At 46.3% G+C, this 22,501-nt stretch overlaps 1 protein-coding gene across 1 annotated transcript in view; it reads left to right on the forward strand.

Moving 5' to 3' along the window:
- The first annotated feature begins 1,202 nt into the window (after nucleotides 1-1,202).
- Nucleotides 1,203-22,501, forward strand: part of MB21D2 (Mab-21 domain containing 2) — a 122,449-nt gene continuing 101,150 nt past the window's right edge. The window contains exon 1 of the mRNA XM_021692642.2: nucleotides 1,203-1,467. Within this exon, the coding sequence (XP_021548317.2) occupies nucleotides 1,257-1,467 (211 nt within the window). The 5' untranslated portion in view covers nucleotides 1,203-1,256. The remainder of the gene's footprint in view (nucleotides 1,468-22,501) is intronic.

A 22,501-nucleotide genomic window follows, 5' to 3' on the forward strand; every position in this document is an offset into this window, starting at 1 on the left:
TAGGAAGATAACTGGTTTCTAAGAACCAATAGGCCTTCTAAGTGTTTGCCTCAGAAACCACATAAACACTAAAAACATCTTGAGATCCTATTCCGTCTAAAAGGACCATGACTTAGATGGAACCTGCCCTGTCAAGTAAGTATAATTCCATTGCAAGAACTACTTTGTCTTATCACTGTCCATCCACCCAGATTCTGGCACTCTGCCTGGCAAATGGTGGGTGCTCAAATGGTATTTGTTGAATGAGAGAATTCTCACCTGGACATTCAGCATTCATTGCAAACCTGGGGCAATTCATTCTGTCCCCCCTGCCCTCCACCCACATTTTGGTTTTTCCCGAAGAGCAGGCTGTGCCTCATTAACTCATTATATGTTAAGTTGAATAAGGTGTTATCCAGGAAAATTAATTGCCTAGGGCAAAGATAGAGATACTGTAGTGGCTAATGGGAGAGTCTATATGGCCCGTGGTGGGCACTGTTTTTTGATATGCTTAATTCTATCATGTTTGGCAATCTACGCAGAAAAGGGCAGTAGATTGGTTTCATATTCCTTAAGGCAGGTTCCTTCACCATCTGAGGCACTTTTTGAGATGGAAATGCTCCCATAGAGATGTCCTCGCTCAGAACACCGCCCTTAAAATCAGAGGAAGACTCCCCTCTCCTTGAATGAGGTTGGCAAGCCCTGCCCCCAAAGGGGGTGGAGGTAGAGAAAGAATACGTCCACAACTCGCACGTCTGCCTGAGTGCAGATTGGCAAGTGGCATGGGCGTGCAGACCCCTGTCATTTATTTATTTTTCTTTCCACTGGGTGCGCTGTCCCTTTAAATGGGGACGCTGGTGCTGGCTCCGTAACACCGGAGCCGGCAGCTTGTTGATTTCAGAGCTGGTGAATTTCACATTGTTTCCACTTCACTTTCCTCGCTCCGAGGGCGGCTCCAGTTGGCTCTACGACCGCTGTCGCTGCTGCCAGCGAAGGCCAGGGGAGGGCAGGGACCTGCAGCATCGGGGCCGGCGTGGGGCCTCTGGGAAGGGTGTCCGGGCCCCACACGCACCCTCGCTGCAGTCAGCTGCTGCCGAAGCCGGGACGCCTGGAGCGCAGAGAGCCGGGACTGCCAGCCTAGACGCCCGCCGGCCAGCCCGCCCACGGGCCGGGGCCGCAGCCAGGGAGCCGGCGAGGGGAGGAGGCTCGGGGGGGCGGGGTGGGGGGCGGGGGTGGGTGCTGCCGCCGCCGCGGAGCTGCTACTCGGCGCGTTTTGCATGAAGATGGCGGCTCCCACCGCCAGCAAGGCAGCCTCCCTGGGCTGTAACAACAAGCCAACGTTCCCGGAGCTGGATTTCAGGTCAGGAGCTCGGGTGGAGGAATTGAACAAACTCATCCAAGAATTCACGAAGCACGACCAGCGGGAATACGACGACCAGAGAGCGCTGGAGATTCACACAGCCAAGGATTTCATCTTTTCCATGCTGGGTAAGGAGGGAAAAGGGGGAGGTGTGTGTGTGTGTGTGTGTGTGATGGGAAGCGTGGTAGAGAACCCATTCCCCCCTTCTCGTGCTCTCTTTCCTTCTTGGTTTCCTTCCCGGAGCCGGGTGCCTGTGGTAGAAACCATCCCTGTTCCGCCTCTTCCCTTCTTTCTCCGCCGCAAGCCGAGCTCCCTTCCCTAGTATACTTTGCGCCGGGTCCCCTTTTACCTCCGTTCGCGGGCTCTTTTGTTAATTTCTCACCGCCCGGGGGGCTTGTAAGCCGGTGAAGTGTTCGTGGTGAAACATCTCACTGTTGGAGGGAAGCCCCTGGAAGCTGCGCGGTTCAGGTGAGACCCGGAGGCGCCTTTCGATGAAGGGATTTGGCCCCGGAGGTTCGGACCTGCGCCTTCCGATGAACGCCGAGTCTCGGGTCCCGTCTTGAGCTTGGGGCGCGAAGACAGCTCGGGGCTCTGGCTCCGCGCCCGAGCGACAAGTTGCTTCTCTAGTCTTGCGGCGCGGCGCTGTCATGCCAAGCCCCCGGTGACCAAACTTGTTGGATGTTCCCTAGTAACCCGGTCGAGTAGGCTGGGCGCCCGGAGTTCCTGCAACTTTGATTTGCCAATCGACTTCCCTTTGAAGCGCTCGGAAGCATTTCCAGTGCTTCTCCAGGGCTCTTGCTGAGCTCAGAATTTCTAATTACCAGCTCGAAAGTGACCAGGCTCAGAGCTCGGACCCCAGGAAATGCCAGCCCCCTCCTCTTTGTTTCTGCGCCGGCCGGCGAGGCGCCTTGAGTTTCGAACCCCGGAGACGCCGGGGGATAGAATAATGCCGCCACTCCCACCCCCAAGCCCGGCACCTACAGGTCCTTCAACAGATTGTCGGATGGTGTGTATAGGAAAATAATTAAGCAGACCTGGAGACCAGATCCCTTCTCAAGTGTCCTGTCGTTCGAATGATTGCTACTGGGGTGTAGAATGAGTGTCCGCTGCTGGGAGCCTCCCTCCCACGTAGCTTGAGGCTCCACCAGTGCAACTCTGGGGGCATGCAGTACGTGGCCTGGCGGTTAACGTTGCGCAGAACGGGGATTCGAGGGTAGCGCTGTCTTAACACGGTGCTCTGTGCCCTCTACAAACCCATCCTCAGCCAGTTTTCCAGGTCGTGGAAATTTTTTTTGAAAAAGGGCTTTGACCCCAGAGGAAGACAGAATTTTTCGCCTTCCTGCTACCTTTTACTTGGATTTTAGCCGGCCGTCGGTCGTTGCTGGTTCTATCATTAGAGTACCCTCTTTCCTCTCGGTTTTCTTCCTCCCCGAAGCCCAACTCCAAGTCGGGGGTTTTACAGATTGAATGTCTGGGGCCGGTAATAGTAATGCTTTGGGAAGTTGGAGAAAGTATGTGAAAACTTGGGGCTGGATTTTACGTTTTGCTCCACACTGCCCAAGTGTGTCCTAAATTCTATATGGGGTTGAAAAGCTGTCTGTTAAGCTACTCGACCACTGAACTGTTTATATGAATGAAATGTATTTCTTTCTTTCTTTTTCTTTTTCTTTCTTTTTACAACTCCTTAACCTGGTGGGAATGAGCTTCCAGATCTGAAAACCAGTACGGTGGTTGCGGGGAGGGTGGGGATACACAGAGAAGGCTCAGGGCAGTGATTTCAGTTGCTTAATCATGGCCTTTCTCTTTGACGTAAATAATGGAAGTCTGCCATGGCATCAGTTCTGATGTCTCCTGCTCTAGGTGGTTTTCTAGAGAAAGGTGCTGGGTCACCATCACTCAGGATAATCGTGAAACAGAAAATGGGAGGGGAGAGGGAGGGAGGGTCAGTTTAAATACCCCACTCTTTAGGAACTTGTATGCTACCCCCATGGCTGAGACACAGATTTAGCAAAACCTTCATCCACATATGAAGGGTGAATTATTCCAGGGTGCTTAATGTATACCTGCATTTAATGTCACCGGAGGCATTGTGTTGATAGGTAAGCTAAATTACCTTCTATTCCTTTTTATCCGGTTGACCTTGCAAGAGAAGTCTTTCTTGCCCCCGCTGGGAATTTGATAATTCCACCTGCAGGAGAGAAAATTCAGGAGAGTGTCATTTAAGCCTTTTGCCCCTCTGGACACTAGAAGGCAGATGGCAAAATGCGCTTGCCTGTGTGTGGTGCTGCATTCATTTGTGAGTTCCCTGCTTTCCTTTAATGAGGTGCTGGCTGCTCTAGACAAGTGAAGGTTTGGCGACAGCCAGGGTCCCCGTGTGGATTTACTTTTTCTAAAGCGGATTTTCGCTTGGCTTAAAAAACAATCTCTTTTTGTGCACTTTGTTTCACTTGCCACAGCCTTGAGTCTTTCATGAATATGCAAATAAGGTGTCTTAATGACCCTCAGCTTGTTAAGGTGTCACTGGGGTGGCACCAGGCCCTCATTTCTGGGAGGTTTTTTTTGGGGGGGGGGCGCAACTCATGTTGGCCCTGTTCTGCCTCTGAGCTGTGTGTACCTGAGGATTGTCAGCAGCTTAAAAACATTATCCCCTCAGACAGAGTGAAATGGTAGAGAAATGTGGTGCAAGCCCCTTTAATGGAGCTGTGGATAACCAACCCTACCTCTGTTTTTAGGCAGCTGGGGTGATGGGGAGCAGCCACTCTCTCTGTATAAAATTGTTAGTCTGGACCCAAGGCCCCTTCTCAGGCCCTTTTTGTATGGTCTACTTTGGAGGCAACTTTATGCAGAAGAGTATAAAGTGGTGGTAGACAGTTGTCGTCATCAGTGACCTGTCAGCCCCAAGAAAGTCCATTGTCCTATCAAAGCAGGATTCTTAATAGGCTGTGGAGTTGGTCTGGGCCTGTTGGTGGTCACCGCGGTCTCTGTGATCTGTCCTGACATTCTGTGTTTGTACAGACATTCTGATTGCTTTGAGGCAGATGTTGGCTGGAAACATCTAGACTCACTCTTTATTGCTCTACACCTTGATCTTTTAGGAGACTGATTGCTGTTATTATCTAGTTAATATTTGAGAGCCCAGATTGTGTGAGAGGCTGGCAGTGCATAATAAACACCATTTATCAAAATTCAGGGACATTGCCAGAGTTCATTAATGTTTTAATAATATTTGGTATTTGCATAATGTCTCTGCCAGCTCTTTTGTTATCTTCATTCCCTGGCGAGGTTGGATGGAGACTGGTTGTGTCCCCATTGAACAGATGCGGAAGAGGGGCTATGCAGAAGCTGTAGAAGCCAGGAAGGAGACAAGCAGTCACTTACCCTACAGTCCAAATGGTAGATCATGGCATAGTTATTAGGACAGCTCTCATTCACTGATTGCCTTTTCAGTGACAGGAACTTTGCATGGTCTTAGGAGTAGGTATTGCTTTCCCATTACACAGATGAGGATAGTGAAATTTCCTGGGGTTAAGACCCATCCAAGGTCTCAGGGCCAATAAATGGTACAGAAGTTGCTCAGACTCACAACACCCTGCCTCTAAGACATGTTCCTCTTATCCTACTTGAGAAACTATTAAGAATAAAGGAGGGGGAGACCGACCATGAGAGACTATGGACTCTGAGAAACAAACTGAGGGTTCTAGAGGGGAGGGGTGTGGGGGGATGGGCTGGCCTGGTGATGAATGGAGCACTGGGTGTTATACGCAAACAATGAATCATGGAACACTACATCAAAAACTAATGATGTAATGTATGGTGATTAACATAACATAATAATAATAATAATAAAAGAATAAATGCATTAAGTCCAGAGGATGGGCTTTGTTTAAAAAAATTGCTACCTCTTTCAGGATTTTGTTTCTGATTTCAGCTATCAGTGTTATTGTGATCCAAGCAGCATCTGAGCTGATTTCTGGAACAGTCCGAGTTCAAGTATTTTATTCCATAATAAAATCACTTGTTTGAATTTCTGGTTGAGAAAATGGTCATTCTAATAAAATGTGGAAATCTTGTAGTTCTAGTCCTAGTCTGCCTCTTTGCTAGCTGGGTGGTCTTAGTTTTTTCATCTACTGAACATGGATAACTTTGTAAACTGAAAAGGAATGTACACGTGATTTTATTATTTATTTAAAGAAATGGGCATTATTAGAAAATCTAGTGAACTTAGGCTGGGATCATTTCGGTAGGTGGGCGTCAGAAAGAACTAGGGAGTACCACTAGAGGTAGCCTAGGAGAATATAGGCTCTGGCTGTAGAAGGAGGGACTAATTCTACCTTGTACTGCCATTTGTTAAGCTGCTACTGTGCTCTGGCCATTGTGCTAACCACTTTGCATAAATCCATCAGTTTATGTCATTTTCTTCCAGAAATTTGTGTGGATAAATATTCTCATGCCTCTGCATTCAACAAATACTTACTGAATGTTATACTGCCTGCCAAACAGGATGCAGGGTCCCGAGGAATGAGTGGAAACTTGGAGAAATTCATATAGGCCCTTGGGGACCCCTCTCTCTTCTCCTTTGCCCAGAGCCTCCACGAAAGTAGTTTGCTAGCTCCTGTGTCCTCTTAGGTCCATAAATACATCGTAGCCACCTCAACATCCTATCGTGTGGTGCTTCCGAGGGCTGCCAGACCTACCATATTTTTAGGCACTTTCTATGTCTTCACAGTAGACCATTTTGAGGCCCGGCCTTTCCAGTGTTTGAATGAAATTTTTCTCTTAATGAATTTATCCAGCAATGTTTATTGAGGGAATTTATTCTGTCATTGCCTTGTGGGCCTCCAAGTCTTGGTAAGTCCCTTAGAGTTCTAGTCACTAATGTGATGTATCTGGATAACGGGCAAGATCATATTTGAAGTCTACTCCAGCACTGAAAGTATTATGTGTCTAGGGCTGGGAGAGCCCTCTGAATATTTATTTTTGCTGCTAGTTCAGTTGGTTTCAGTTCTTCCTCGGTGGCTCTGGGCATTGCTGACCTTCATCCTTGACGGAAGAGTTCTAGAACTGTTGATGATTCTGGGTCTTCCCATGATGCCTTGTTCGCTGCCCATTGGATATTGCATTGCTCATGATTAGACTGGGTCCCCTTTTGCTTACACAGAAATATTAGATTCTCTCTTGTCAAACTGAGAACTTGTCATTGAATATTAGCTCTTTAGACTCTCCTGCAGCTCTTTTTTTTTAAACAATCTGGAATCTCTGATCCCCTTTCAGACCTATTGAATCAGAATCCCTGGAGCTCCCCAAATGGTCTGATCAGCACTCTGATATCCTGTCCTGTGTTAGGCCCGATGTCGTGCATTTCCCATCCAATAGAACTGCTCCTATGCAATGAATATGATCCCACTTGACATGGAGGCTAGGACCAGTGTGAGCCTAATGAGTCGATATGCCTGCTAGTTCTTGAAAATGGAGTCCTTCCACCTGGGACAGAGTCAGGGAGGCATGGCGACTGCACCAGAGGTTGTCATAGGGCTTTACAACATTATATCATTTAATTGTCACCATAGCCCTTGGAAAAAGAACTACAGGGCAAAATTAGGAACTTCCCAAGTATACCAACAGGGAAGTGGCACAGCCAGGACTTAACTGGGGTTGGGCTGATGAAACCCTTGCTTTTGACAGACACTACTCTGGTGTCAGGAGTGGGAGGAGACCTGGATTCTAGCCCCCACTCTTCTGGTTATTTGCTGTGTGACTCTGGGCAGGTCACTTAGATTCTGAACCTCAATTTCTGAATATGTATGTTGGGGCAAATAATTATAGCTACCTCATGCGTTTGGGTGCATTCAGTTCTGAATCTGAAAACCCTGGTGCAGGACAAACGAAGGACATGTCTGAATTCTAGTACCAGCTCTATTTTGTACTGTGTGGGATGTGTGTTACCCGGAGTGAGTCCCCTAGCCTCTTTGGAACTTCTTTTTGTCCATTTTCCAATTATAGAAAATACAAAGAATAAAGCAAAATCATTCCCCCATTCGACTCACTATTAATATTTCGACATGGGGCGCCTGGGTGGCTCAGTTGGTTAAGCGACTGCCTTCGGCTCAGGTCATGATCCTGGAGTCCCTGGATCGAGTCCCACATCGGGCTCCCTGCTCGGCAGGGAGTCTGCTTCTCCCTCTGACCCTCCCCTCTCTCATGTGCTCTCTCTCATTCTCTCTCTCAAATAAATAAATAAATCTTTAAAAAAAAAAATATTTCGACATGCGTTTTTTTCCCCTAGACATCTGTGTTTATACACACACGTATGCCCACTCATACTTACGTGCACACAGTTTTACATCATATGGTTGCATGATTTCTCTTGGTAAATTTATCAATATGCTGTCATCTCCCACACTTTAGAAAAAGGAGTACTAATCTAAAACAAATGTTCTTCTAGCTTCTTTCATTCATCTTTTATCCCAAGAGAACATACTGCTCGAGAATTTAGAGCACATTCTCTGATTTAATCATTGGGGGTGTTGAATCTTGACACTGTTGACTTGTGAGGGTTTTACCCGCCTTCCAGTCCCAGGTGGAAGGACTCCATTTTCCTAGTTGTACCTTTGCATGCTCTGGATGGTCACAGAATATACCCATACTTCTCTCTGCCTTCCTTTGCTTGGACTGTTTTCTCTGTGAGGATTTCTTAACTTAGGTCCATGGAAATAATAACATGTAGTGTGTGAACTTGAGTGGGAGAAATTACAGCTTTGTTTTTATTAATCCCTAACTGAAATATGGCATTTTTCTTCCATTATAAAAGTAAGTAATAAGTCATAGTAGTATTAGCAGGACCCATGTTTTCTCCTTGTCTTGCCACTACAAATCAGATATTTTCATTTCACATTATAATTGTTGCAGATATCTCAAAAAGTTGTTTACTTCCGCTGTGAAATGACACTGTCTCTTAGATTTGCTGCTAGATTTCATGTAATGCAGTAGTAAAGAATCACATGTATTCGATCACAAATTTATTTTTTAAATGTATGGTTTTGCTTTAATATTGATTTTCTTTAAAGTCCTGTGTATTTTTATCATGTTCATAGGCTTCACCAGCCTATCAAGGTAATCTATGTCACAGAGACTGTTAAGAGTTTTAGCTTCTAAGCAATGACACCTTACCTCTGCTTCCTTTGCCTCCTTCAGCTCCAGCTCCCAATGCCATTTGACTCATGAAGCTTTCCAGTAACTCTCCGAGGAGAAAAAAAGTTTACCTTGCCTCTGTGTTCTCCTGACGCCTGGTCCCCCTTTTATAGCCCTTAGCTCATGCTTCCCCATACTAGGTTAAAGAATCCAAGGTTTATTTATCTTTGCAGCCCTCAGTGGGGTACACAGTAGGTGCTCACAGAGTGTTACGTGATTTGATTCACTCTGAAAGAGCCTTTCTGTATGAAGCTGCTTATTTCAGCCTCAATTACAGGAGTGAGCACTTTCTGACATTGTCTCTAGAATTTCCCCTTCTGGAATGCCATGCTAAGTGGGCTTTTCTGGAGTCAAGAAAATCTTGATCTGATCTTTTTTATTTGGTAGGGGAGTTTTTTCTCGATTCCAAGAATAATAACCTTAAGACTTACTATAGGGCAATTTAAGAAATGTGCCAACTGATTGCTGTAGCTTTTTGACCAAAACCAGCAAAGAGTGAGTTGTGGGAATGTCCCCTTTCCCGTAGATCTTGACTTTTCTTCCACGGCCAACGGGGGTCCTCATGGAACTCCTGCGTGGAAGTTCCGCTTTTGGGGCTTTACAAAATGCAGAGAGGGCATAAGTCATCTTTCCCACGAAGGTGTTTCATAGGCATATCAGCCAACCTCCAAGTTTCCAGATGCCTGCTCTGGAACCCGAATTCTAGCAATTCTTTATTATAAACTGCTATTCTTTGCCATCTGTAATGGTAAGTTACCTCTGTGCAGTGCTTTATAGATTATAATACACATTCACATTTGATGTGGAATGGTATTATTCTCTGGACAGGCCTTTGGGAAAGGTTGTGTAGGAACTCTTAACCCCCATTCACCAATGGGGGTGCTGAGACTCTGGGAGGAGTTGGAGGTCATGGAGTACATTGTTGTAGAATAAGACTCAACCCAGCTCTCCAGTGTCTTCTGCTGCAGCACATGGTCTGCAAAGAGCCTGCGGGCTTTTCCACCTTTAGGCATCTTCCATGGGTTGCTGGGGTGAGTCTATATTCCCAGACAAGGGCAAAGTACAGTTTTCATTCCCCTCTGGGCTTTCCTGCTCTCCCCTTGGGCCGAGGATAGCTAGTGAGTGAGGCTGGCTGAGATTGGAATGGGTAAGTACATGCCCCATAGGGCTGCATTCTCCAGGTCTGATTGTTAGGCCTTGCCCAACTGGTTCTTAGGGTCTGTGATGGTGTTCGCCATGGACCTGGGTGAGTACTTGCCTCTGCATGATCTCTTTAAGGACATTCATAATTATGCTGTTATGGGAGGCCTTTCTCTAGGAAAGAGCTACCTGGTTTTTTGTCCACTTAAGTGTCTTTTCATAAATGTCCTCTGCACAAGATAAAGGGACAGATAACTAGGTACAGTGCTGCTATGAACAAAGCTAGAACAGGGAGCTGTTGTTCAATTTGTTTATTTTTCATATTTTTCCCTTAACACAAGAAGACATGATTAGTGTTGGTGAGTTGAGTCAGTAATGGGAGGTGGTATAAGTTTTGTTTTGGTTTTTGTTTCTCCTAACTAGTGTTTGAATATCTACAATGTGTGTAGAATCGTGTAAGCATTCATTCATGAATTCATACAACGCAGTCGGGAGTGTCTGCCGTGTACTAGTGTTCATTACTGCACCGTGTAAGTGCACAGAGTGCTGAATGAGAGAAGCAAGGTCACTGCCTCCATGGGACTCATGTTCTCTGGGGGGATTCAACAAGATTGCAGTATGCAAATAAGCAGGGACGCACGCTATTAAAGAAGCGCAGAAAGTTGTGTGTGGGTAGGCTTTTGAAATGGGAAGCAGAGACTTTTGGAATGGGAAGATGAGAAGGAGCCAACCATCTGAAACGAAGACTAAGTAAATTAGGAGTATTCTAGGTAGACAGAACAGCATGTGCAGAGACCCTTCGGTGGGGGTAAATTTGAAAGCTGCTTAAATTATAGCCAGTCTGACTTGGCCTCTTCAAGGAGGAGTGGTCTATGCGCAGATTCATCCTGAGGTGGAAGGAATGGGCTTGCCTGCCTTGGACTGTAGGGAGCTTCCTGCAGGTAGAGGTTTTCCAGGTTGACCCACCCTTTGGCGAGGCACTTGCTCACAGTATTCAGGGGTTAGGGGGCGGGGGACAATGTAGAAAGGTTGGATTACAGGTCCTCAAAAGGCCCTTTGTAGTCTTATGATTCTCTGATTTCACCCTTGATAGCCCGAGGCTGAAAACAGTGAGTCCTGTATTGGATGATTTATGGGTCAAACTGCAGTTTTCATGGGATAATAAAAATAAGGCTTTACTTATATCTAGTCCTGCATGGTCTACAAAATACTTCCAGATGCATAATCTCATTTTGACTGCTCACAACAACCCTCTGAAGTAGGTGTTGTTTTTGTCTCTCACTTAGCAAGAGTGAGACCTTGGGGTCAAGAGAAGTTAAGTAACTCATAGTCACTATGAGGTAGAGGTGGGATCCAACTCAAGCCCTCTGAGGCTTACCCCACAGTCTCTGTATTCTGCTAATTCTAAAAACCTTCTTCCCTGCCCCACCCCACTGTGTCCCAGGGTGTGGAAGCAGTAGGATTTCTGGTCCGGAGAGAGGCCCTGCTGGTTAGGAGGAGGAATCCCCCAACAGACTGCAAGTCTGCACGTGCCTGGTACCGATATTCAACTTGTAAGCACTTTCTAGGCTGCTTCAAGATCACCCTTTTAGCAGCCGCAGCTGTTCTTAATAGCAGCTGCTTGTGCGGAGTGTGTTGTGATTAATAAAGGAAACTCAACAGTTTGTTCTTTCAACTGTGCCCTTGGTGTGTGCAGCCCGCTCCCAAGACGGGCTTTGTTTGGGATTGGGAACAGCTCAGTCCTGCTTGTGCACCGTGCAGGGGGACCCCTCGCCCTGCTGTCAGAAGGGGCGGTCCCTCGAGATCAGGGCTGGTGAGCTAAAGGCCCACCAGGGACCGGGCAGTAAGGACAGCAAGTAGTGGCAGCTCGAGAAATGCCAGCTGGTCCTCGGTGTCCGAATCAGAGATGCCGGGTTGTGGGCGGTACTTCGGGGGGGTGCCATCACTCTCCCCTCTTGTCTGAAGGGGGGCACTGCGCAGTCGTTCCTCGCTGCCATGCTTCCCCAGCTTTACGGTGGTGCATCAGCCTCCTGCTTGTTAAAGCAGATTGCCCGCCCTGCTCCCAGAGCTTCTCCTTCAGTAGGTCTGGGGTCCAGCCTGAGAATTGGCATTCCTACTGAGTTTCCAGGGGATGCTGCTGCTGCTGGTCCAGAGCCCATGTGAAGAACCACTGCTGAGGAGGTAGGCTGATCCGACTTTGGAGGTTTTAAGGGACATGATAGATCTGGATTTGTCCATGAACTCTTGATTTTTGAATATTGAGACTAAAATCAAATATTAAAGGAACCCATCATGTGGTTTAAAACTGGAGGTCATGTAGCACACTGTGGCTGCCGGTGTATCCCCTCTGATCTGAATACTTTCAGAGAAATCTTTGTGCTATCTGCTCTGGAAACTGAGGCCCAGGGAGGGGCAGTAGTTCATCAACGGCATACAGTTAGTTTGGGGGCAGAATCATGACTAGACCGCAGGTGTTCTGTCTGCTTGCCAAATGTGTGTGTGTTGGTGTTAGTCCTAGTGTACGGTATATGCTAATATACTAAATAAATTCTCCCTTCGAATGGAAAAACTATCTACATAACTTTGAAAATAATCACACTGAAATAAATTTTTACCAAGCTCCAGGCACAGTTCTAAATACTTTATATTTTGTGTAAGTTGACTAAATTAGTCCTAACCACAGTCCTATGAAGAAAGGTTATTCTTCCTATTCTTATTTTCTGATGAGCATTCCAAAGCACAGAGGGGTTAGATAGTTACCCAATGTTCCAGAGTTACCAGTAGGGTGGGGATTTGAACCCCAGAGATCTAGCTTCAGGCAGAAAGCAGCAAATAATCACAAACTTTCTTTTGTATCTCATTAAACAAACAAACAGAAAACCCTTTCCTCCTGCAAAATGGAAATCACTGATGGAATATTAGTTTTAATTAATGCTGCTAGGAAACTTGGAAATTAGCTGGCCCGAGTTCCTCCCTCCTCCATTTTACAGAAGTGGAAACTGAGGCCCAGAAAGGAAAGGGGACTTAAGCATCGTGAACACTGATTTTACTTTTGGGCAGAGTGGAGGTTAGGTAAGTGTCCAGCAAGTGATTGCTTCCTGAGAAATGTGCTTACCCCTGAGACCGGTCACTCAGTAGCCTCTGCTCCCCCGGAAGGAAGGGTCTGCCTGGGTTTGAAGGGGAGGGCAAGTCACTGACGAGGGGCTGTGCTTCAAGGTAGGGAACATTCCCTTGCTCCGGAGCCACCTTGCATCATTTGCACTTCTCTTAATTGCTATTAGATGAGGGATGCTACATAAATAACCTCATGGGCACAGTGTATTTCTGGTCTGTCGTGTTTGCCTTTGTCTTTTTTTTTTTTTTTTAAGATTTTATTTATTTATTTGAGAGAGAGAATGAGAGAGAGAGAGAGAGAGCGCATGAGGGGGGGGGGGTCAGAGGGAGAAGCAGACTCCCCGCTGAGCAAGGAGCCCGATGCGGGACTCGATCCCGGGACTCCAGGATCACGACCTGAGCCGAAGGCAGTGGCTTAACCAACTGAGCCACCCAGGCACCCCTGCCTTTGTCTTTTGATTGTTCCTTGTCTCTTTCTGTCTGCTTTCTTTCCTATGGAGTGTGTCCTTTTCTCACACCTGTGCTGTTTCCACAGCTTTCAGCATCATGATGAACATTGTCCGCTCTGAACACCCTGTATGTGTCGTAAGGAAGGGGCTGGCTGGGTGGATGCAGGACTCTGGGTCAGCCTGTGGTTGGGAGGAGGTGAAGCTCCAGGGGCTAGGACGCCTTCTCTGGACCTGAAGGAGAACCACCACTACCGTCCCTCCCTGCTGCTGGGCTGAGGGCTCAGAGCCTTAGGAGGATTTAGAGAGTTGTAATAGGATTCAAAGAATTATAGAGGAGTTAAGCCAGTGGGGATCTTCCTGAGATCAGTTCACCCACCTCAGCGTTTTGCCGGTGGAGAAATTTAACCCCATGGTGGACAGTGACTGGCTCAAGGTCAAAGTAGTGGTGGTTGGGAAATATGCCCCAGCTGTTGGTCAGGGATTGTTCCAAGTGCTTTAAAATTATTAACCCATTGAATCCTCACAGCGATCTTGTGATGAACGTACTGTTACCATCCCCAGTTTCCTGATAAAGAAATTACAGCAGTTAAGTCACTTGCTCAAGTGGTAATGGGGGCACCATTCCAACTCAGGAGTTCTGCCTCTTCCCCCCTTGCACCTTTCCAAAAGTCAAGGAGCATTACTTTCCCAGGCCCTGTGTTGATTGCTGGCATTGAAACGTGAGGTGGTGCTGAGCACTGAGGGGAGGCTGGAAGGAAGGGAAGAGGGGGCAGGGTGGAGAAGATTGTGATCGTGCTTCCCGGCAAGCAGGGGCTCATACAGTTCTTTGGGTTCCTGGTCCAGAGCCTTGTCATTCCATCATTTAGCCTTCCTTGGCAGCGCTCAGGACAAACATTCTTCTGATACTTGTGGTTTATGTTTATTGAAAGTCCTTTGTATTAAATCTCATCTTACCCACAGTCTCATTTTGAAAGAAGGAAGGTGTGTCCCAGCTAAGTGATTGATTTAAAGCTATATAAAGGTCAACTGGGCCCTTGATACTCAATAAATTAGGGCACTTTTATGAAGGCTTTTTCCTCTCTGTCTTCCGATTCCACCTCCCTTCCCAGTGGGTTTTGTTCCAGATTTAGAACATTTAATTAGGACATAGTTTTTTTTTTTTTTTAAGATTGTATTTATTTGCGAGAGAGAGGATGAGAGACAGAGAGCATGAGAGGGAGGAGCAGACTCCCTGCTGAGCAGGGAGCCCGATGTGGGACTCGATCCCAGGACTCCAGGATCATGACCTGAGCCGAAGGCAGTCGCTTAACCAACTGAGCCACCCAGGCGCCCTAATTAGGACATAGTTAATGTAGCCTGTCGTTGTGGGGAGAATGGGGAGCAGATCTTTTGTTCATTAAAGGCAGATGCCAAATGTACCTTCGACAAAGTTACTTGGAAATAAAAATTTATAAATTGAGTTGGGTTTTATGTGCATCTGCCTCTTTAGTGTTGTGACTGTATTTGAAAAGTGAGTAATTACTTGTTAAAGTAAATAACCCTGTCCAGTTTCCCTGCTCTGTAAGGGCAGATGTTTGTACATTGACTTGTCTTCAGCATTGGCATCATGCTACAAAGCCAGTCATAGGGATGAAACAACTTCTTGAGATCCTAGTGCTCATGATACAGAAGATTGGAATTGGAATCCTCAGAGAAGCCTCGTTTCCAGCCTACTGACTCATGGTTTTCCCTGCGATAAAAGTATTGGTGGGAATGGAAGCATCCTGGTTTGGTGAACCCATCTGCACAATGTAGCAACTCATGGGAGAGGATTTTTTATCATCCCTAATTCTTGGGGATGAGAGGACTGATGGGAAACAATTTTACTCAGTATTTTTGTCATTCAAGACCAACTGACCCCTGTTCCTGTCTTCTGCATCCCATTCTCGCTGCGGACTACCTCAGCCCTCTGCCCTAGGGATTATTTCTGCCCCCTTCAACTGCAGTTTCTCCTTCTGAGACATTCATGCATGCATTCTCTATTTTTTCACCAGAGATCTTGGAGGACCTCTACAACAAGTCCTCTGCGAGGCAGTAGAAATACGATGCGGAACAAACCTTCATGTTGTTGACACAAGTCTTAGGAGGGGATGGACGATGAAAAAAACCCGTACAGATTGTGACCAAAGCCCTGAAGGAAAAACCCAAACAAAGCAGAACATGTTGTGGTGATTTGTCATTCCCTCTCCAATTTGACATGGTTGGCCATGCTCGCCTGAACTCTCCTCCCGTGGCTTCTGTGGCAACATACTCTTGGTTTTCTCCTTTTTCTCAGTTTTCCAGGGGAAGGACAGACTTGAATTCTTTTGTCTAACCCTTGGTCACTGTTTCTGTCTCTTCTTCCTTCACTGTCTCTGTGCTGTCTTATGGTGCTATTTTTTTGTCTCTGCGGCTGCCTGTCCCAGCCTGGAACTCTTTACCGCCTCTTTGACAGTTCCACTTGGGTGACCCCAAGGTGCCACAGATTGAGTGTTCAAAGTGAATTTATGCTCCAGAGCAGCTCCTCCTCAGTCAGCCACACCACTATTCACCCAAGTGCCCACGACAGGAACTTGGCAGTCATCGTGAGCTCCCCGCTCATCCTCCTGTCCCAGAGCAGATGAGGAACGGAGGCCTGTCAATTCAGCCTCCTTTTTTAAGATCCCACTTCCTTCTCTCCATTCCCCTCGTCGCCACCCTAGTGGGGGCCACTACCATCTGTTTCCTAGATTACTGCAGTAATCTTCTCATTGGGTTTTCTGTTTCCAGTCTTACATCTTTTTAATCCATTGTCCATGCTGAGTTATCTTTCAAATATGCCTAAATCCCCAAGGGGCAGCCTATCATTCTTCACATGAAACTCACACTCCTATTTCACAAGGCCTTCAGAGACACAGCTGCTCCCATCTCTGGCTTCATCCCCTTCCAGTTCTACCATTTACCTCCTGTATACCTGCTGTGAGGTGGGCCCCGTAGGAGGCACTGACACTGTGTTCTCTCTTAAAGTAAAATCCCAAACGTTCTGAGTGTGACCAGAAGGCCTCAGGGCTCTGTCTCCCATGGCCTCTTTGGCCTCATCTTTTCAGATGTCCTCACTGACTTGGTTTCAGTCCCATTGGCCTTTCAGTTCTTGGGAAATACCACATTGCCACCCACTGAGGCCCTTTGCTGGAATGTCCCATCCCGCCCACCACGTGCCCACACAGCTCATTGACTTCTATTACCCAGAAGATCTCTGCTCCATCAACTCAGACCTTTTTAGGGGGGCCTTTCAGGCCAGCCCAGAACAAGCCAAATTCTTGTAAGCGGGCATTCTACCCTCACAGGTGTCTTAGTCGCACCGGTCAGCTATGAATTTGCAATTATTTGCGATGGATATCTGACTTTTCCCACTGCCATAAAAGCTTGATGACAGTCCCTGGGGTATCTGGTTTTGTTCCTCTTTTTTTGCTTGCCTGAAATATGATTGTTCAAAAAATATTTGGGAGGGGCTCAGTAAATAGTGGTGGTGTTGGTGGCTGTTTTGTTTTCATTCTAGCAGTTAGGTGGTATACAGTTCATGAGAAGTTCTTGATGGCCATTTGTGTAGTGAGTTTTGAGTACATACCTTGGCGTGGTTAGGGGGCTTTTCTTCCTTCCCCTCCTTGTCTCCCACTTCTCTGCAGCATGTAGGCATGGAATTATAAAAATGTGGACTATAGAAGTTATTTAGTCTTAATCACTTCCAACTTTTTCGAAACATAAGGGTCTTTTTTTCTTTCCAGTGAAGAAAATTATAAAGGTTTCAATGGTAGTGGTTATATTTTTACTGTCAGTTCATTGGGGAAAAATGAGTAGTTATGCAAAGCTACAAAGGATCTAGATTAACCATGCAAATTATTTTGAGTTTTTTTGTAATAGCATCTACATGTATTTGAAAAATAGTAGTGTGTATGCATTAGAGTGAATGCTTGGTGGGCATATGGATTTATAGCACCAATAACTCCATTCTTCTGTGATCTCTCAGGAACTAGCATCCAGTCTGACTCTTTATTTTACATTTGCATCAGATTTAGAACTGGTTACCAGCGAGCTCAGTTTTCTCAGCATATGTGTTTAATTTGACCAGCATAGTGCTTTTACAAATTTAGAGCAAACATTTAAAAAGCTGGGAGATTTTTCACAAAATCAGATTTCCAACTTGAAAAATTAGAGAGGGCCTGGGCCGTATTTCCTGTATGGCCATAATCACCTGGTACTGAACAGTAAGTGCCTCCTTAAAATTGCCACATTTTCTTCTGTTTGTCATGGTGTTCGCTTCTCTCTATTGTTATATAGCGAGTGGCGAGTAGGATGGGGCCTAGAAACCTGGTGACTTCACCCCTAGGTGAAGAAGGCCTCCTCCTGACCATCTCTCCAGAGGCTTGTGATCAGGAAGAACCCTGGGCCTGGAGTCAGCAAACCTGGGTCCTTGTCCTGTTGCTGTTACTGACTAGCGCGCTGACCTTGAATAAGATAGGCAATCTCTCCAAGACTCAGTTTTGTCATTTGTCACCAACTTAATACCTCCAGGACCCCACAGAGCTGTGTGGTCTATTAGTACAATGGGACATGTTTGCTATTAACTCCCCCATCTTCTCTTTCCTTGTCTCTGTCTCTCTCTCATGGAGGGATCTATCATTTATTGTTGTACCTTGATGTTCATTTTAGGAATGCTAGAAGGGAGCTGTGGGTTCAACCATTTTTTACTCTTGTCCTACCCTAACAGGATACCAGGCTGGCATGGAGGATTTAGTGTTCAGTGACATTGTCCTTGTAGGCAAAATTTGTGGTTCTGTGTTAAATTGTACTGTTTGAAAGGAGCAATACTGGTGCTTTTGTCCTTTTGGATCTTCAAGGGACGGTAGGCATCAGTGCCACAGAAGAGGAAATAAATAGGAGTGTCAGCCTCTGGGATTACATGAAGCAGGGTGATATGGTGGAAGGAAAGAATGTTGTCTTGGGAGTTGGGCCTACCTCAATCTGTTACAGGATAGCTGTGTGATCTTGGGCAAACTGTCCTTCCTGAGCCTGTTTCTTTGTTAATAAAACAGGGATGAAAGAACATGTTTCATCTTTTAATTTTATGCAGGCCTACCTTGGACATATTGCAGGTTCAATTCTAGACTATTGTAATAAGGTGAGTATCACAGTAAAGCAAGTTAAATGAATTCTTTGGTTTCCCAGTGCATATAAAATTATGTTTACACTATACTACAGTCCAAGTGTGCAGTTAAGCATTATTGCTAAAAACACAATGCACACACCTTAGTTAAAAAATACCTCATTGCTAAAAAACGCTACCCATCATCCGAGCTTTCAGTGAGTAGAAGTAACTGATCACACGTCATCATAACAAAGATAGTGATAAGGAAAAAGTTTGAAATACTGCAAGAATTACCAAAATGTGACACAGAGACACAAAGTGAGCCGATGCTGTTGGAAACATGGCTCCCATGGATTTGCTTGATGCAGGGTTATCACCAACCTTCAACTTGTTAAAAACAAAAATGAAGCAACATGTGCAAAGTGCAATAAAGGGGAGCACAATAAAATGTGTTCCTATACATGAAACTGCCCTTCTCATCCATTTTTTCACTGAAAATCCTTTTTTTCCCTCCTTTAAATAGGATTAGTGGGTCAGCCTATGAACAAGAGATAGCATAAAGTTGTCTGAAGAGAGGTCTAGTGTGATTCTTTGTGCAAACATTTGGGCTCCACATTGTCTTGAATAGGTAGAATGGAACTCCTAGTGATTTTTTTTTTTTTTAAGTTTTGTAAATAAACCAAAGTAGATTTTCCAGAGAACCAAAAGAAATTTTTTCTGCCTTTAATAGTTTCCCAGTCATTTCAAAAAAGGGTAGGACTGGCCAAACAGGATGCTCATTCCAGCCACTCTATAAAGTCAGTGCACGGGGCTTCCAGGAGGGGAAAAGAGGCCCCCCCCCCCACCCTGCCACAGTGATGGGCTGCCTGGATTCAAGTAATTGAAATAAAGTGGGGATTTTAAATTTGAAACCCATACTAATTTTCACCCAGAAGAGAGGGAGAGGGAGATAATGTAGGGGAGACCTGACTTGGAGCTGACTGGGGTATACGCTCCAAGGTGTGGGAGAATGTAGCATGCACACTCAGGAATCTGCATAGGAGTTTCAGATTGCACTAATACATCTGAGAATTTAGGGTGGTGCTTGAAGCTGGGCACTTGCTGGTGAAATGAAGGAGGTAGGCCCTGGACCCAAAGTTAGGGTATTAAGAAGAGACTCCTGCTCCTCCAGGTTTCTTGAGAAGTGGGGGCCATGCAGAGAGGTCCTAGCAGATCCCCCACTCACCTACCCATCACCCAGCCTCCAGGAATTGGTGACTGGTTAGATTTGTGGAGAGTGTTGGTGAACTTGGAGTTGATGATGAGTTGGATACCAAAAAGGATCCTGGGGAGACTGAGAAGAGCTTCTGAATGTTCTCTGCGATTCAGACAGAGGAGATTTCTTACCAACGTTTTTCTTTCTTATTAATCTTACCTTTTTGTGTTGTAATTGGGTGAGAAAAAGCTGGAAGGCAGTCTTTCCCTTGAGGGACAGCTGCCCTGTGAACTAGTTGTACCCCTTATCAAAAGGCTTACCCCTGTTGCTTAGGGCAGGAGAAGGAGGGGTGGGGTGCTGGGTAGGCAGGGAAGATGGCTTCTTAAGGAATGGAGGGGCAGAGCTTCATCTCTGGTTTCAAGAATAGAAACTTTCAGGGATGGAAGCAGAAGCTCTGGTAACTTCCTCAGAAAAGAAATGAGACTGAACTTTATGGGCCATGGGCAACAAATTTGTAAGGCTCTGGTGGCTTTTAAATGTTCTTGGGTGTGCTGCTTCCATTACCTGTTTGTCACTCTGCTGTTACGAGAGGTAGAGATCTCTGAGGTGAGAGATGTACTTATCTTCAGCAGGAACCAGGTGGAGGGCTGGGCATAAAGCTGGGGAGACCAGGCTCTATTCAAAAACCAGTCAGGTACAGAAGAGCCTGGGCGGGGCCCTGAGGAAGAGGCCGCTGAGCCTGCCTCAGCAAGGCTAGGAATTGCTAAGGATGCTTCCCAGGTGTTTCAGGAGATGGAGGGTTGTCCTGTGATATCACAGACACTTGAGACCTTGCTCACCTGCTTACTGTGTTGTCTTCAGTAAGTCACTGTCCCCTCTCCAGCACTCACTTTCCCATCTATAAATGAGGAAATTGCGTTGCCGGAGTCGATGATTTTAGTATTCCATAAGTAGAACCATCTCTCTCGTTGATACCAAAAACTTGCCTCAAATAGCAATACTTTTGAAATTCCTGGGCTAGATGTGGAGGTTGGTCGGGGTAGTTGGTTTGGGGGCAGTTATTTCTCCAGGGAATGTATGGAGAGCGGTTTCTGTTCTCATTTGGGGAAGCTGTGGCATCAGGTCACAGGACTCACGGGGAAGCCCAGATCCCCTCCTGTGGCTCCCTGAAGGGTGACTTCCTGAACTGCAGGGCAGCGTGGCCCCTGGTAGGGGTTGGTGACCTGGTCCCTGATGCTATTAGTGGTACAAAAGCTGGAGGCTGTGGGCTCCACGCACCGTGACTGCAGCGTGGAAAGACACCAAGAGGTCAGTTTACACTGAAGGTGGCAAACAGGTATCTTTGTGCAAATTAAGTAGGACACCAAATGCGGACTTCATCTTTATCTTCTTTAAATACTTTCTGCTCATTTCTGTTCCAAGTAATACAATATCAAAGGTTCAGAGATGTCTGATACAATTTTCCCCCCTCTGTACCTAATTCTACGCCCATTGTGTAACTCTGTTAGAAACATTAGGGTAATTATAGTGCTACTTTCTGCTTTTCATTTGCTATAATACTAGCCCTCAGTCTTCCTGTACTGGCCATATTAATAAGTAATGACTGAAATTTTTTTTTTTAAGATTTTATTTATTTGTTTGACAGAGAGCGAGAGCAGGAACACAAGCAGGGGGAGTGGGAGAGGGAGAAGCAGACTCCCCGCTGAGCAGGGGCCCGATGTGGGGCTCGATCCCAGGACCCTGGGATCATGACCTGGGCCGAAGGCAGATGCGTAACAACTGAGCCACCCAGGCGCCCCGTAATGACTGAAAATTAAAAAGAATTCAGCAGCCTTCTAATTTAAGATTCTAAGATTTTTCCAAGCCTTCCTCCCTTGCATTTACGTGCTACTTACTATAGGTGGGGAGGCTGATCCATGGAGCTATGGGTTAGGCGTTCAGAGACCCAGTTTCTAAGTTGGGGGGATACGGCTCTCTGAACTCGCAGTGGACGTGAGGACCAGATAGCCCGTTGGGTGTGAAAGCACGTTGGAAGCTGATGTTGGGCGGACAAATGCCAAGCGTTGGGGGGTGTCCGCTAGCACGGTTCCTAAAGTGTGAGCAACAAGGGGCTTCCACTTTCTCATGTGCTTCTGGGTGGTCTTACATGTGTGTTTTGTGAATTGAAATTTTATACTTAATATTAGGGCTAATAATTGTTATATTTGCTGGACACATTATCATGTACACAGTACATGTACCCCCAAAACTCTCTGAGGTAATGGGTTACATTATGTGCCTAAAATCAGATTAAACTGTTTGAAAATACTTCGCTAAACTTTTGGCTTGTGTTGGGGCTCCTGGGTGGCTCAGTCGTTAAGCGTCTGCCTTCGGCTCAGGTCATGATCCCATGGTCCTGGGATCGAGCCCTGCATTGGGCTCCCTGCTCTGCGCTCCCTGCTCTGCGGGAAGCCGGCTTCTCCCTCTCCCACTCCCCCTGCTTGTGTTCCCTCTCTCGCTGTCTCTCTCTCTGTCAAATAAATAAATAAAATCTTTAAAAAGAAAAAAAAACTTTTGGCTTGTGTTTACAACCTTTGGAAGCTTTTCTCATCTGTCACATTTGACTTTGGAAAGGCTTCCACCACCTCTGTAACAATAATAACAGCTGACATTTATTGCAGCCTGTCTCTGCCAGCACATTTTACAGATGAAGAAAGCGAGGCACAGGGATGTGAAGAGCTTGCCAGAGGTTACACAGCTAATGTGACAGGCCCATCTGAGCTATTTCTGTACTACTGGGAATAAAAGCATGCTTAAAAGCATTGCCTGGATCCTCGGTGCCAGGCACCGTGTTAAGTAATGCCCATTCAGAACCTCGTCTGGCGGCACACTCCCCGTGGAGGAGACCCTGGACAGTGTTCTGCAGGCAGGAAACTCCTCTCATCCTTCCTCGC

This window comes from Neomonachus schauinslandi, chromosome 1 (assembly GCF_002201575.2).
Source record: "Neomonachus schauinslandi chromosome 1, ASM220157v2, whole genome shotgun sequence".
Lineage (NCBI taxonomy): Eukaryota > Metazoa > Chordata > Mammalia > Carnivora > Phocidae > Neomonachus > Neomonachus schauinslandi.